The 15,523-nt window shown below is 46.6% G+C and overlaps 3 protein-coding genes across 3 annotated transcripts; all 3 read right to left on the minus strand.

The window, feature by feature from the left end:
* Positions 1–3,303: 3,303 nt before the first annotated feature.
* Positions 3,304–5,059, minus strand: EDB91DRAFT_1220917 (uncharacterized protein). Its single transcript, XM_041320902.1, has 7 exons — positions 4,685–5,059; positions 4,511–4,629; positions 4,294–4,455; positions 4,146–4,221; positions 3,981–4,094; positions 3,747–3,928; positions 3,304–3,692 (listed from the first exon to the last, which is right to left on the minus strand). The coding sequence occupies exons 1-7, from the start codon at positions 4,770–4,772 to the stop codon at positions 3,351–3,353; spliced, it is 1,083 nt and encodes a 360-aa protein (XP_041178639.1). The 5' UTR covers positions 4,773–5,059; the 3' UTR covers positions 3,304–3,350.
* A 1,194-nt stretch (positions 5,060–6,253) lies between these two features.
* Positions 6,254–6,818, minus strand: EDB91DRAFT_1124011 (uncharacterized protein). The gene is made up of 2 exons (XM_041318346.1): positions 6,326–6,818; positions 6,254–6,274 (listed from the first exon to the last, which is right to left on the minus strand). The coding sequence occupies exon 1, from the start codon at positions 6,577–6,579 to the stop codon at positions 6,418–6,420; it is 162 nt and encodes a 53-aa protein (XP_041178640.1). The 5' UTR covers positions 6,580–6,818; the 3' UTR covers positions 6,254–6,274; positions 6,326–6,417.
* A 6,349-nt stretch (positions 6,819–13,167) lies between these two features.
* EDB91DRAFT_1346052 (uncharacterized protein) lies at positions 13,168–15,109 on the minus strand. The gene is made up of 13 exons (XM_041325871.1): positions 15,094–15,109; positions 14,995–15,027; positions 14,924–14,943; positions 14,860–14,874; positions 14,767–14,805; positions 14,678–14,706; positions 14,606–14,619; positions 14,518–14,553; positions 14,306–14,365; positions 14,113–14,247; positions 13,824–14,055; positions 13,712–13,766; positions 13,168–13,656 (listed from the first exon to the last, which is right to left on the minus strand). Exons 2-13 carry the CDS (start codon positions 15,005–15,007, stop codon positions 13,453–13,455), a joined length of 852 nt encoding a protein of 283 aa, XP_041178641.1. The 5' UTR covers positions 15,008–15,027; positions 15,094–15,109; the 3' UTR covers positions 13,168–13,452.
* Between the last annotated feature and the right edge of the window lie 414 nt (positions 15,110–15,523).

Genomic DNA, 15,523 nt, shown 5'->3' on the forward strand with positions numbered 1-15,523 from the left:
TGGCAGGTGGCTCCAACAACAATGATGTATATGTACTGTAATTGTGTATACATATAAATGTACCACAATAGGAATAGAAAAAAGAACACCAAGCAAATAGAAAAATATGAAAAATGCGAAAATGCAAAAATGTGAAAGTGTGAAAATGCAAAAATGCAAAAATATAAAGATGGGAAAAATGGGCAATGGGTAACATGGGAATGGAAGATAGAGAATGGAGAAATGGGGTGAATAGGGTAGATGGGAGGATGGGAGGATGACAGGGGGACGGGAGGACAATGAGAGGATGAGAGGATAAGAGGACAAGACTACAGGAGGACAAGATGATGGGAGGATAATGGGAGGACCAATAGGAGGATGGGAGATGGGAGGACATGACAATGGGACACAGGACAATGGGACAATGGGACCGGACCGGGACACGGGACCCGGACACGGACATGGGACAGGGACATGGGACAAGGTGACATGGGACAATGGGACATGGGACAACAGGACAACAGGACAATGGGACACGGGACAAAATGGACAATGGGACACAGGGACAACAGGACAAACAACAGGACACGGGACAACAGGACAAACAACAGGACAACAGGACAGTGGGACAGTGGGACACAGAACCATGGGACATGGGACACAGGACATGGAGATAGGAAATCAGATAATGGGGAGGAAGTGTATGAGTCAATAGCATGACACAAACAGTTTGACTGAAGGTTACCTGGGACACTGGCTTGCATCCTGCTGGCCGAGGCACGAGGGCCACGGGATTGCAAGCCTGTGTCCCAGGGTAACCTTCAGTCAAACTGTTTGTGCAACATCCCATAGCTAAAACAAACTATATAATATTTTTTAATGTAAGATGTAAGAATTTATTATTTCACAAAATTAAATAATATGTAGACACAGTGAGGCAAGGCACCTTGGTGCCTCCAGCAGAGCATGAAATGCTCTGCTTGCTTCCTGTGCCGAAGGCACAACGGGCTTGGACTCGTCTATAAAGTAAGGGAGAATCTTAAAAAGTAAGGGAGAAGGGTGTGGGGGAAGGGGTGGGAGACGGGTATTCCGCGTAGCGCACATGGTGTCGCCAAGCGTCGGTTTTTTGTCGGTACAAGCCGCTTGGAATGCTTATTTCGCTAAGGTCGCTGAAAAAGGGATCCCATGTGCTTCTGTCAACCGGAAGTTTAAATTTGCGAAAACCATTGTCCATTACTATACGAGCTCACTGTCCAAAATTGGGAATTTGTAAAAATTGAGCCACAATGGGATTGGCAGGTGCTCACTGGCCCTCCATTTTGCACAACAACAATGATTTTATATGTACTGTAACTGTGAATACATAATAAATAGTAAAAATTGAAGGACAACAAGGGATTTTGGGATTTTTGTGGGGAAAAGAGAAAAGAGAACACCAAGCAAGTAGAAAAATGTGAAAAATGCAAAATGCAAAATGCAAAAATGTGAAAATGCAAAATTGCGAAAATATAAAGATGGGAAAAAATTGGCAATGGGTAAACAGGGGAATGGGAAGATGGAGAATGGAGAAATGGGGTGAATAGGGAGATGGGAGGATGGGAGGACAGGAGGAGGACAAGAGGACACAATGGGAGGATGAGAAGACAATGGGAGGATGGGAGATGGGAGGACAGGACAATGGGACATAGGACAATGGGACACAGGACAACAGGACACGGGGCATGGGACATGGGACAATGGGACACAGGACAACAGGACACGGGGCATGGGACATGGGACAATGGGACACAGGACAACAGGACATGGGACAAGATAATTGGGAGGAAGTGTATGAGTCAATAGCATGACACAAACAGTTTGACTGAAGGTTACCTGGGACACTGGCTTGCAATCCCATGGCCTTGTGCCTCGGCCAGCAGGATGCAAGCCAGTGTCCCAGGTAACCTTCAGTCAAACTGTTTGTGCAACATCCCATAACTAAAACAAAACTATATAATGTAAGATGTAAGAATTTATTTATTTCTCACAAGTAAATAATATGCAGACACAGTGAGTCAAAGCACTGAAGGTGCCTCCAGCAGAGCACAAAGTGCTCTGCTTGCTTCCTGTGCCGAAGGCACAACGGGCTTGGACTCGTCATAAAAGAATGGGAGACCGGTTTTGTGGCTGTGTGTGGGAGACGCGTAGCTCGCTAAAGGCCACATGGTTTGCGCTTAGCTCGCTTAACCTCGATTTAGAAATTTCGCGTGGTTCTGTCAATCGGAGTTTCAATTTCAAAAAACTGTTCTCCCTTACTATACGACCTCACTGTCCAAAATTGGTTATAGGTAAAAATTGAGCCACAACAAGGGGAGGAACACCAAGCAAATAGAAAAATGTGAAAAATGCGAAAAATGCGAAAATATAAAGATAGGAAAAATGGGCAATGGGTAAACATGGGAATGGGAAGGTGGAGAATGGAGAAATGGGAGGAGGAGGACAGGAGGATGGGAGAATGGGAGAACAGGAGAACGGGAGAACGGGAGATAGGAAAGCAGAAAATAGGACAGAGACACGGGAGAATTTTTTGGGAAGGGCAAGACTGAAGTTTACCTGGGACACTGGCTTGCATCCCGTGGCCTCGTACCTCGGCCAGCGGGATGCAAGCCAGTGTCCCAGGTAAACTTCAGTCTTGCCCTTCCCAAAAAATTCTCCCGTGTCCTCTGTCCTCAGAACTAAAATAAAAGTATATAGTATTTTGTAAATGTAATATGTAGACATGTGCCGAAGGCACAACGGGTGTGGGCTAGTACTATCAAGCCGACCGGTCATGGGGTCCATGCATCAGGTGATGTGTCTGTGAACTACTTATTGTTCGGATCAGGTCTAGGTCCAACTTTTACTAGTGCCTCCGAAGTCCGGTTCGGTCAGGTTCATGGCCCTATATCTGCGAACCCTGAACTCGACCATCGGTCAGGTTCAGGCATGGTGGCCGAACCTTGGACCGGACGGCTTCTGGGCTCACCTCACCTGTTCTTGGGACTTGCAGGCATGCTTTGCTTCCTGGATTCCCTACCCCACCATGATGGCGGCCAATTACTATTTTACTTTGCGGACGCCAATACATGTGCGCCTTTCGCTGATACGGCCAAAAAAAGAAAGAGCGCAAACTCTTCCAAGCTTTGTCTCATTGTCTCAGTTTTGCTTGGGCACTATTCTTCACTCATTCGAAAGTTCAGGTTAACAAGGTAATTGTATTGTTTTCTCTTAGAGACCACACGCGCCACCTCACCTACTCTAAATCAGAGTAGTTAAATTTAAAAAGGGTCAGGGCTTGAGCTTGATCACTGGTAAATATGTATGTTTCTGCAATAATAAGTTAACGAACTGACTCAATAAAGTCGGCTGTGGTTCTGCGTGATGTTACTAATTTTACATGGGAGCTTTTCCCTGATGCCGAGTGGGACTATTGTACAGAAGTCTAGCACGCTGAGCTGGACAACTGACGCTACTGGATATGTCGCTATTTTGGGGTTATCAGTCAAGAAGGATAGTATACCATTCTCAGGCTGCTTGTATATAGTGTGTAAGGGCTGCACATGATATTGTTGCGAGTTTCTTCGTTCTGTCACGGTTGTCCCGCCACGGATAGTCGAGGTGTAATCTTGATTGTTTTTACTGGTCGCGATGCGGATAAATACCATGTAGAAGGCAATGGGGATGATCTGGACGACCTAGTTGATTGAAGCTCAGTAATTTTCGATAACAGGTATTAACGGCGGAATTACCAGGTCTGCCATAACATACAATCCATTGCTCGAACAGAGGAAAGAGATTAGTGAACAGCAGGTCGCCACAGAGTACAAAATAGTGGCATCTACCAGCACACGCAATATAGGTCTTTTTCGCTTCGTCATAAGAACCATAGAGACATTGCGTTCGGTTATCCAGATGCGATATGCCAGTAACCCTGTACATATTCAAATTGGCCTCAAATTGGGCTTACGCAGAAGTGTGCTTACCTGAACTCAACAAATTAGTTGCCATTGTAAGGACAATGAACGTCGTAATCCAAGTTCCAGTCGCAGTGTCAGTCTGCTGTTGCGATATGCTGTAGACCATACAGATACCAAATGCTTCGAGACAACATCAGAGCACACAACTTCCTGAGAAAGACTGGACCTAACCTGCGACACCCCACCACATTATGCATGGGACAACAATAACCCAGACAGATCGCCAAACTACGTAACATCGATAAATCTTTTGGCAAAAAGGATATTTCTATAAGCCACGAGGGTTTCAAGCCGGCAGATAAAAACAAATTGAACCCACCACCACCCCGTCACCAAGCAGAGTTTGCAACGTGAGTATCGCATCCTTGACCGTAAACGTCCCTTCGGTAGAGTTTGCGAAGAATGCCATTGGGCCGCCCGGATACGTGTCGCGATACTTCACCAGTCCGTCATCAATACGAATGATGCCTACGACCAAGTGCTTGGGAGACTTTAGCAGATGTGACATCGTATGTAAGCGGCCCCGAGAAGCTAACCACAGTACTCAGTAGGAACATCAAGGTAGCGACCGCAGCGATAGGTCGATTGACGTCCTTGATGCGACGTTTGTAGGTGAATGTCCATATGGTACCCATAAACATGAGGACTGAAAAGCCTGTAAAACGGTAGCTTGGTGACCATGGGATGGACCAATCGATAGTGATACCCACCGTATAAAATGCCTTCCAGAACTGTTGACATTAAATTAGCTTCATCTACTGGGATGCCAACGTTTGAGTTGAAAGTCATAGAAGACATGATTAGGCCTGAGGGGCGCACGACGGTGCCTGAGTGACTTCTCCAGCCGCATCGTTATATACTGAAGATAGCTCGAATTTAGATATGTCACCAGCCGCGGTCCATCAAACCTAGTGTCCCGTAGTCAGACCCAATAGGGTGAATATAGTCGTTCCTAGTAGGTCCTCAGGAGTTGCCCGGCAGCAATTTAGCTCGAAATGAGTCCTGTTGGGACCCCGGATCAGGGAAACTCCATGCACGCGCGTTACCCTACATTCAAAGTGACATGATGCATGATAATCTCGCCGAGAGAAGGCTTGAGAAGACTCGGGCTGTGAGCGAGAAAGCTGCCTTTCCTTTTTTGGACGCACAACTGCATTTCAATGATGCGGGGGCTAGCCAACTCGTAGACTCTTATCTATTCTGAATTGCATATTGCGTTCATTGACAGTTCATATTTCAGGTAGTGTGATTGGCGGGGCGCAACACAAGGCAGTTCCTGATTTCGAACTTAGGGGGTCCCAGCACATACTTATAAGGAGACTTGACGACCGAACAGGAAGCCCAACTTTTTGTCCTTCGCATTGTGAAGATAAAACCTGGTCGTGTTCTCGATGAGGCTCGGCAGCGTCTCATCCAAGGTCTCTCAATAAGACGGTCGTGGCATTTTGTTGACAGAAATGAACAATATAACTGGAAATTGTTCTTAAACTCCAGTCTCGAATCGTAGAGTAGTTGCGTGTTCTTTGAAGCTGGTCGAGCCGCAGTAACCTGTGAAAGAACATCAGGATAAGATAACGAAATGCGATACAAGAAACAAGGCTTACGATGTACATCATGATATTGCACTGGATGGGTTGAAAATTGACGTGTTCAAGATCTTTGGGGTTTTGCCGTTGCCTACTCAGGGATAATGAAAGACCTTGGTAGATTTACTGAGCAATCTCTGCAGTACAGGCGTACCGCCATCCATACGGAAATTAATCCGCACAAATACCGCACTTGTCCTACATGTGCGTCCATCAAACTCTACCTCCATCATTCGTCAAGATCTATCATTAGTCTTATAATTAGACATATCAACTCTGCGTTGGGTCAAAAACTAGAGACTAACCTGGAGTTGCGATTACTACATCCAGCTCCCAGATCAGCATGTCCGCATCATAAACACGGATGAATTGCAACGATCAGTTATCAGCGTCCAAGGCTCAATACATAAATAACACCCCTGCGTCTCATATATGCTCGGCGCCAACAACACAAAGCAAAGAATAGTCCATAACTGTCGTAGCACAGCCGAGCAGCGCAGCTAGAGCGAACAAGGCTGCGCTGATCAGGCACTACGAATAATCTGCATTCACGAAGTTTAAAAATGTCGTAGCGACCGATACAATGAACACTGCAAAACTGAGCCATTTCTAGTACGATAAAAATGAGCGAACAAACTCGACCAGCGAATGAAAGTCTTACCAAGAACGTGCGCTCGATTGCGACACACACCTTGGGCTCGATACAAACAGGAACTGCAATCTGTGGCGTCAGCTCATCGCACACTTCCTCAGGAGCGCTGCTACCTCTGCTGAACTGAGACGCAGGCACATCGCGTTCCTTGACAAACTTTTCTACACAATTCGGCAGTGGGATGACGCAGCCGTGGGTGAATTTATTAATTGAGTTCGTAATTGGCAAGGACCCCTTGTCTATGAGAATCATACTTTGACTTGGGAACGGCTTCGACGAGGTGGAACTGGACAAGGTCCGTCACCCACTTGGGAGGTTCTTGTCCGAACCAAACTACCACCTCAGAACGAATGCCGATGCTATTCATGGATTATCTTGAAGCTCGGCAGCGACGTAGATGGCGAAGACGGATGCTCGCCTTGCAGAACTGGATGGTAATGTAGTAGTTGGTGGTAAGATGGGATTGATTCTGTACATAGTAGAGTGCGATGGGTTCAAGTTGTTGTTACGGTGAGATTGATTGATGCTACGGTTAGTGTACGTACGGGAGATACCTCTCCTGCGTCACTGTGCACGAGAACTTAAGTTCACGAAGTTCATTCGGAACGTCCCGGAATGAAAAGAAGGTGTACTAAGTACCCTGAACTGCTACCACCATAAGTACTTATTTTCATATCGATAGACCAGATTTCAGATGGAATTTTCGCCTTGAGCGCCTTCATGTGCGCTCTCGGACGAGTCAACCTGGCCTATCGTGATTCTTGAATTCGCTTATGAAGAGACCTCGCCCGAAGGCATCCGAAGAACACCCTGCCCGTACTTGGCGTATTCCATCAGTATCCTACTTTCCAGATGGCCGGCGAATGATCAGAGGCCGTCGACGATGGGACCTGCAGGTGGATGAGGAGATGTGCGGAATGTGGCAGGGCTCGAAGAAGTTCCTAGTCTCCCTTAGACGAACCATAGACATTGACAATCTGATTTTGAAAAACCAACACCAGATACTCGACGGGTACGTACCTCTGGAAGGTGCGGCCGAAGGACCGGTTCATTGATCAGTACTCTCTCAAATTCACATTCATCCTTTGCGCAACCTCTTCTTCATTCCACACCTTGCATCGCATGCACGAGCGTCCTCCGCGCATCGTCTCCTGGACAAAACAGTGCTGTAACGCTCGCGTCCGGGAGAGAATGAGCTGGCGGCGCCGGTAATAACAGCGCCGACAATGACAACGCTTCGCAAGCGAACCCGTGTGTTTCGGTGAAGGGGAAGCGCAAACACAAATCTCAAACAGACTGCACACGAATATTTCTAGTTGTTGCGCGCTTAGACCACCACGGACTTGCGTCGTATAGCACCTACCCATCCCATCCCAAAGGACAAACGATATCATAGCACGTCTGACTGGGAAATAACCGTTCAGTCAAAATCAGTCCTATCTACTACGCCGATCGCCAAGATCAAGCACGGAATCTGACGACACTCCTGATCCTCCTTCTGTGCCATCGATTGTGACCGAGACACTTGTGCAGAGTCAATGGAAGGTGAAAAGGAAGAATCAACTCAAGCCGTATCCTTCTCACTTTATCCCCATCTCATCCTCTGGACACATTGTCAGAAGAAGCCTCTTCAGTCGATGATAAACCAGCACCAGAACCCGTGGCACCCCCCGAAAAACAAAGGCGCGGTGAAGGAACAGATAGCAGAGATAGCAGCTCCGCACGCGGAGACGGCGACAATGTTGAGTATGATGAAGACTCTGCCCTTAATCTGCGCGAGAAGGCGAGGTTGGATAGTGACAAGGGGATTAAAGCTGGTTTATATTACGCTGTTGGCTATTGGCCTTGGAGGTCGGTGAAATTTTTCGTCTTTGGCGCGGGGTTTTGAGCTGATGCTACCTTCACTTACGTTTAACTTTGCATTCTCTACGACAGAATATTTTAAGAATAATCAAACTCTCGTTGTCCTCCCATCATCATGGTGAGGTTCCTTCAAACTCGCTGGAAAGCTGATTCAGACACAGTCGCGTACATTGCCCTCCAGGCATTACGATGTACCTCTCTGAAATCGTCGAATGGGGCACACTAATGTGTTGGTGGACGAAAATCACCGCATGCCCACTTATGGCGAGGCTCATGCTTTCGACCATACGCAGCATGTACTGTCTACCATAGGACAAGGCCCCAGCGGACAATAAACAACGATTTAAAAAAGAAAGAAAAATGCTTTCGACCTCCACTTCCCCTGGAATTTCCTATGTATTGTACCCGACGATCGCCTCGACAACGCGTCCAACACCTTCGAGTCGCTCGGCCTCCATCAATATTCTTTCCCAAACCGGACCTGCTTTTATACGACGTGTATTAGACGCCTTGCAAGGCTATCAGTGTATGCACCTACATCATGTCTAACTATTCGTATTATTGTCCCGTTTGCACAGTTCTCAATAGCAATCTGCGTCGGTCAAACGGGAAGACGAAGACTGACAGATTTTTGCTACCTGTCAACCCGTCAAGCAATGGCGCTTGGATGTAATGAGGAGTTGAATGGTGACGCGATGGCGACTATTTTACAAGGTGTAATCCTGATTGCTAATAACTCTGTACATGAAGGATAGATGTCACTACACAGAGAAAAGAAGGAACGAAGGCTGTTGAACGACTGTGCTCAAGTAAAGTTGTGGTGATTATACGACCACGAAGCCATCACACATCTCATTCGATTCATCAACACGACAGGAAGACTGAAGACCACATTCGGTGAAGTTTCTATGACTCCAGCACGATCGGACTGGCAGACGCCATCAATTGTTATTCATTCGTAGATTGACACCACATTCAAGATCGCGTCGCATCGTACGCACCACCACACTCGTACATCGCACTCAATCGCACTCTCATATCCTACCCACGCATAATTCGACTTCTACCACCATATGACCTCCTAATCGCACGATCACTGGATCACTTAATCAACCAACCACTTAATCATCTACACTCGCCTATACGGAATAAATGTTCTATGGAAATAGAAAAGGATCCAAGCCCACGTCAACCTCTCCGGCTTATCCTTCTCGTCTTTTTGCCTCTTTTACCCATCTATAAATAAATCTTAAAAAGTAAGGGAGAAGGGAGGGGGGGAATGTGGGAGGATTTGGGCATTTCCGCGTAGCGCACATGGTGTCGGTTGCGTCGGTAAGGTCGCTGAAAAAAGGATCCCATGTGGTTCTGTCAAGCGGAGTTTGAATTTGAAAAAACCGTTGTCCCTTACTATACGAGCTCACTGTCCAAACGTGGGAATTTGTAAAAATTGAGCCACAATGGGATTGGCAAGTGCTCACTGGCCCTTCATTTTGCACAACAACAATGAATTTTATATGTACTGCAACTGTGAATACATAATAAATAGTAAAAATTGAAGGACAACAAGGGATTTTGGGATTTTTGTGGGGAAAAGAGAAAAGAGAACACCAAGCAAGTAGAAAAATGTGAAAAATGCAAAATGCAAAAATGTGAAAATGCAAAATTGCGAAAATATAAAGATGGGAAAATTTGGCAATGGGTAAACAGGGGAATGGGAAGATGGAGAATGGAGAAATGGGGTGAATAGGGAGATGGGAGGATGGGAGGACAAGAGGAGGACAAGAGGACACAATGGGAGGATGAGAAGACAATGGGAGGATGGGAGATGGGAGGACAAGACAATGGGACATGGGACAATGGGACACAGGACAATGGGACATGGGACAACGGGACAACAAGACATGGGACAATGGGACACAGGACAATGGGACATGGGACAACGGGACAACAAGACATGGGACAATGGGACACAGGACATGGGACATGGGACAACAGGACAACAGGACAACAGGACAATGGGACAACAGGACAACAGGACACAGGACACGGGACAACAGGACAATGGGACAACAGGACAACAGGACACAGGACACGGGACAACAGGACAATGGGACAACAGGACAACAGGACACAGGACACGGGACAACAGGACAATGGGACAACAGGACAACAGGACAACAGGACACAGGACACGGGACAACAGGACACAGGACATGGGACATGGGACACGGGACATGGGACATGGGACACGGGACATGGGACACAGGACACAGGACACAGGACACAGGACACAGGACACAGGACACAGGACACGGGACAACAGGACACGGGACAAGATAATTGGGAGGAAGTGTATGAATCAATAGCATGACACAAACAGTTTGACTGAAGGTTACCTGGGACACTGGCTTGCATCCCGCTGGCCGAGGCACGAGGCCACGGGATCGCAAGCCTGTGTCCCAGGTAACCTTCAGTCAAACTGTTTGTGCAACATCCCATAGCTAAAACAAAACTATATAATATTTTTTAAATGTAAGATGTAAGAATTTATTTATTTCACAAAATTAAATAATATGTAGACACAGTGAGGCAAGGCACCTTTGGTGCCTCCAGCAGAGCATGAAATGCTCTGCTTGCTTCCTGTGCCGAAGGCACAACGGGCTTGGACTCGTCTATAAAGTAAGGGAGAATGGTATGGGGGAAACCGTGAGAGACGCGTATTCCGCGTATTCCGCGTATTCCGGCAGTTTCGGTTGCGTCGGTTGTTTGAATCCCTTCTCCCTTGGAGCGCTGAAAAAGGGAATGCCATGTGGTTCTGTCAAGCGGAGTTTGAATTTTGCGCAAACCTTCGTCCGTTAGTATGTAAGGGTTGACTGATTTGGCAGGTGGCTCCAACAACAATGATGTATATGTACTGCAATTGTGTATAAATATAAATGTAGCCACAATAGGATAGAAAAAGAACACCAAGCAAATAGAAAAATATGAAAAATGCGAAAATGCGAAAATGTGAAAGTGTGAAAATGCAAAAATGCAAAAATGCAAAAATGCAAAAATATAAAGGTGGGAAAAATGGGCAATGGGTAAACATGGGAATGGGAAGATAGAGAATGGAGAAATGGGGTGAATAGGGAGATGGGAGGATGGGAGGATGACAGGGGGACGGGAGGACGATGAGAGGATGAGAGGATAAGAGGACAGGACTACAGGAGGACAAGATGATGGGAGGATAATGGGAGGACAATAGGAGGATGGGAGATGGGAGGACATGACAATGGGACACAGGACAATGGGACAATGGGACATGGGACAATGGGACATGGGACACAGGACACGGGACACGGGACACGGGACACGGGACACGGGACACGGGACACGGGACACGGGACACGGGACATGGGACATGGGACATGGGACAATAGGACATGGGACAATGGGACAGTGGGACACGGGACAACGGGACATGGGACAACAGGACAACAGGACAACAGGACAACAGGACAACAGGACAACAGGACAACGGGACAATGGGACAACAGGACAAACAACAGGACAACAGGACAACAGGACAGTGGGACAGTGGGACACAGAACCATGGGACATGGGACATGGGACACGGGACACAGGACATGGGAGATAGGAAATCAGATAATTGGGAGGAAGTGTATGAGTCAATAGCATGACACAAACAGTTTGACTGAAGGTTACCTGGGACACTGGCTTGCATCCTGCTGGCCGAGGCACGAGGCCATGGGATTGCAAGCCAGTGTCCCAGGTAACCTTCAGTCAAACTGTTTGTGCAACATCCCATAACTAAAACAAAACTATATAATGTAAGATGTAAGAATTTATTTATTTCTCACAAGTAAATAATATGCAGACACAGTGAGTCAAAGCACTGAAGGTGCCTCCAGCAGAGCACAAAGTGCTCTGCTTGCTTCCTGTGCCGAAGGCACAACGGGCTTGGACTCGTCATAGTATTATGGGAGACCGGTTTTGTGGCTGTGTGTGGGAGACGCGTAGCTCGCTAAAGGCCACATGGTTTGCGCTTAGCTCGCTTAACCTCGATTTAGAAATTTCGCGTGGTTCTGTCAATCGGAGTTTCAATTTCAAAAAACCGTTCTCCCTTACTGTCCAAAATTGGTTAAGCCACAACAAGGGGAGGAACACCAAGCAAATAGAAAAATGTGAAAACAACAATGATGTATATATGTACTGTAATTCCGTATACATAAAAATGCGAAAATATAAAGATAGGAAAAATGGGCAATGGGTAAACATGGGAATGGGAAGGTGGAGAATGGAGAAATGGGAGGAGGACGGGAGGATGGGAGAATGGGAGAACAGGAGAACGGGAGAACGGGAGAACGGGAGAACGGGAGATAGGAAAGCAGAAAATAGGACAGAGACACGGGAGAATTTTTTGGGAAGGGCAAGAGTCAACAGCAAGACACAAACAGTGAGACTGAAGTTTACCTGGGACACTGGCTTGCATCCCGCTGGCCGAGGTACGAGGCCACGGGATTGCAAGCCAGTGTCCCAGGTAAACTTCAGTCTCACTGTTTGTGTCTTGCTGTTGACTCTTGCCCTTCCCAAAAAATTCTCCCGTGTCCTCTGTCTTCAGAACTAAAATAAAAGTATATAGTATTTTGTAAATGTAATATGTAGACATGTGCCGAAGGCACAACGGGTGTGGGCTAGTTCCAATACTAGTCGCATTGTGCGACCGAGCACGTGTTCCGTTTATCTCCATCCGTTGCTTAAATGCGCGTACCTTAAAAGTCCCCTCCGTCGTCAGATTGCATGTCTAAAACGTGCGGCGGGAACGGCGGACCGGTGGAGTCAACTCTCACATCGGGGCATTCATGAATCTTGAGGTGCGGCGGGACACAGGGTCCCTTAGACGAGAATGTATTGTCTTACATAGAGTACTACTCTCAAAGACAGAAATCTGACCTTGAAAAAAAGAAAAAAGTGATATATACTCTAGACCTATTTCTCTTGCAAATTTACTTCGGAACATCAAAGAGCTTATATGAGCACTACAACAAAAACTAAAACAAATTCTCCAGCTTCCAGCTTCCTGCACAATGCCTAGCAAGTGTTTTTTTTTAATCCAAATTTATTGTCCTTTGGGGTCGTAGACCCTATGTCGGACATAGCCCTATTCAGATGCGGGGGGGCTTGCTCCCGGCTTATCTATCGTATAGTATGTATAATCTGTCGTATGTTGTGCCACGAGTACTACGTCGGCATGTTGTCGGGCAAAGGCCGACGCCGATTTTGTACAGGGGAAATGGGGTGGTATGGGATGCGGGCTTTCCGCGTCCACTGTTCCTACCTGAGCAAGTGTTGATCACATCGAGTGTTTCTCCTCCTACACACTGCTGCTAGTTGATACATGCACGCGCATCTGGAACGCAATTGAAGTCATGGCGGTCCCTGCGTCGGAGTCGGCCACGAGCTTAGCGTTATATTCTCGAATGCTAAGAATCAGGCGTGGTCCCAATACAAACATCTGTATGAGCATGAAAATTTGAAGAACTCCAAGATAAATCTGAGTTCCAATGGAATACGAGTCCTATAGAATTGATGAACCGTGGCCGTATGTAGAGGTTAGTGATAGATTGACATACCGCTGACATTGTTGAAAACGTATAACCGAGGTTGAGGCAAGAACCAGCAACAAAGCTACCACGTACGGAACTTCAGCAAAACGCGAGAACGATGGTGACATTATGAGCTCACCTCGCAAAGTAAACTACGTGAGTTTTCATTAACACCGTGAAACAGTCCCCAATAATCCCTCCTGCCGTTTGTCGTCGCAGTTCACGGAAATGTTTTATAGCAATCCAGACTGCGAAACACAGTGCGAGGACCTCCCATACAGTGGTAAATATCCAAGTCATGGTAACCAGCAATGCATCCTCTCCGGAAAAGTCAACAGTGCACTGATAAGTGCCGGAGAGAATGAGTTCATCTGGTATTCGTCAATGAGCCTGATGCGATAAGTCATTCATCTATAATTAAAACTTACCCCCTGAACTGTGTCTCATTGATAATGCAACGACCACTACGTCAGCGATGTTGACAGCCAGGCAGACGACGACGAGAAGTATCAACACCTGTCTAGATCGGTGATACATGGCATATAACCGAGTGATCATGATGACTGGCATGATTGTTCAGTCAAGTCAACAGCACTGAGGTATTGCAGCCGTTTAGCTCACCACCCAGTATTGCACTTCCGACGACAGTTGTCCACTCTTGTATGACATACATGATAAAGCCTGGCAAATCGAATTAGCGATTAACATCACACTCCAAAAAAAAACTCACAGCTGCGACAGTCATTATATTGAAAGCTGATCAATAATCTTACTCACCTCTACATGGGAGTGCAGTTGGTTGGGTAGGGGTGGTATGTATAAGTACAGGACACTCACTACATCTGTCGCTGAGATTGTCGGAACCCATACTATATACTATTGGTCAGAAGAAAGAACTACAATGTATGTGAGGAGACATGCGCAGAATCTCGATGCTGATTGTGGGAGGCAACCGATTAGCACAACACTGATCGCTTAGCCTTCCGAACATACATAGCATATAATATTCCAAGGTAGCGCACCTAAGATATATTTGAGTCAGCACAACTTGCCTATCACACTTATAACGCGAGTCTACACACACTTAGATACAGAACGGTCATAAGGGACCAGCGTTGCCTCTGTTGCCACTATTATATTTACGTGTTCTTCTTACGATGTGCGACTCTGCTCACCCAGACCAGTTCGACCTGTAAAACTCTTGTCAGACTGCCGCATTCGTTAATGGCATCAGCCTACCTCTTGCCCGAATGTCAATGCTGGAAATACCATGATGATATCAGCGGTTCTTTAATACTTATCTTGCTTACCCCAATCATACATCACCGCAGCAGAGGAGGCAACTGCGAAACCGCAGCCAAGGTTAGATTGACACATCACCGTCATCATTCGACAGGCTCTCCACGAACCTACAAAATAGCCGCCAACACGATTTGCATCGATGCTCGGCCACCAACTGGGATCATTTGAAATTAGTGTCATACTGTTAGAGGATGGGTATACGCAAGCGAAGATGGTAGACGTATGAGGATGGCGGTCGTGCTAAATATACCACCATCGAGCGCTTTGGGGGCAGAAATGCATCAGGAAAACATCGTCTTACTTAATCTTACTTATTTTGATTGGGCGAAGTATATTTTGGGTTCTCACGGTAGAGAAACTGCAGTGCAGCGCAATATTGACACCGTGGAATGATAAAGGATCGAACACCGCAAAGATCGAAAACCTGTTCGCGATTTCGGCAACTTGTGGCCTGCCCAGATCTTCTTGCTCCACACGCATCAGTTATTCCATCAGTGAAAGTATGTAGTTCATTGATTTAACACAGGCCTGTGACCA

This window comes from Suillus paluster, assembly GCF_016628075.1.
Source record: "Suillus paluster strain FC165 chromosome Unknown EDB91scaffold_17, whole genome shotgun sequence".
Classification (NCBI taxonomy): domain Eukaryota; kingdom Fungi; phylum Basidiomycota; class Agaricomycetes; order Boletales; family Suillaceae; genus Suillus; species Suillus paluster.

Coding starts and splice junctions, on each gene's coding strand:
- EDB91DRAFT_1220917 (XM_041320902.1), bottom strand. CDS start 4,772: ATGTCTTCTATGACTTTCAACTCAAACGTTGGCATCCCAGTAGATGAA. Junction 4,630..4,684: donor TCTGGAAGGCATTTTATACG/GTGGGTATCACT, acceptor ACCGTTTTACAG/GCTTTTCAGTCCTCATGTTT. Junction 4,222..4,293: donor TGCTTGGTGACGGGGTGGTG/GTGGGTTCAATT, acceptor TTTTGCCAAAAG/ATTTATCGATGTTACGTAGT.
- EDB91DRAFT_1124011 (XM_041318346.1), bottom strand. CDS start 6,579: ATGAATAGCATCGGCATTCGTTCTGAGGTGGTAGTTTGGTTCGGACAA.
- EDB91DRAFT_1346052 (XM_041325871.1), bottom strand. Junction 14,707..14,766: donor TGACCGTTCTGTATCTAAGT/GTGTGTAGACTC, acceptor AATATATCTTAG/GTGCGCTACCTTGGAATATT. Junction 14,248..14,305: donor CGGAAGTGCAATACTGGGTG/GTGAGCTAAACG, acceptor CAATCATGCCAG/TCATCATGATCACTCGGTTA.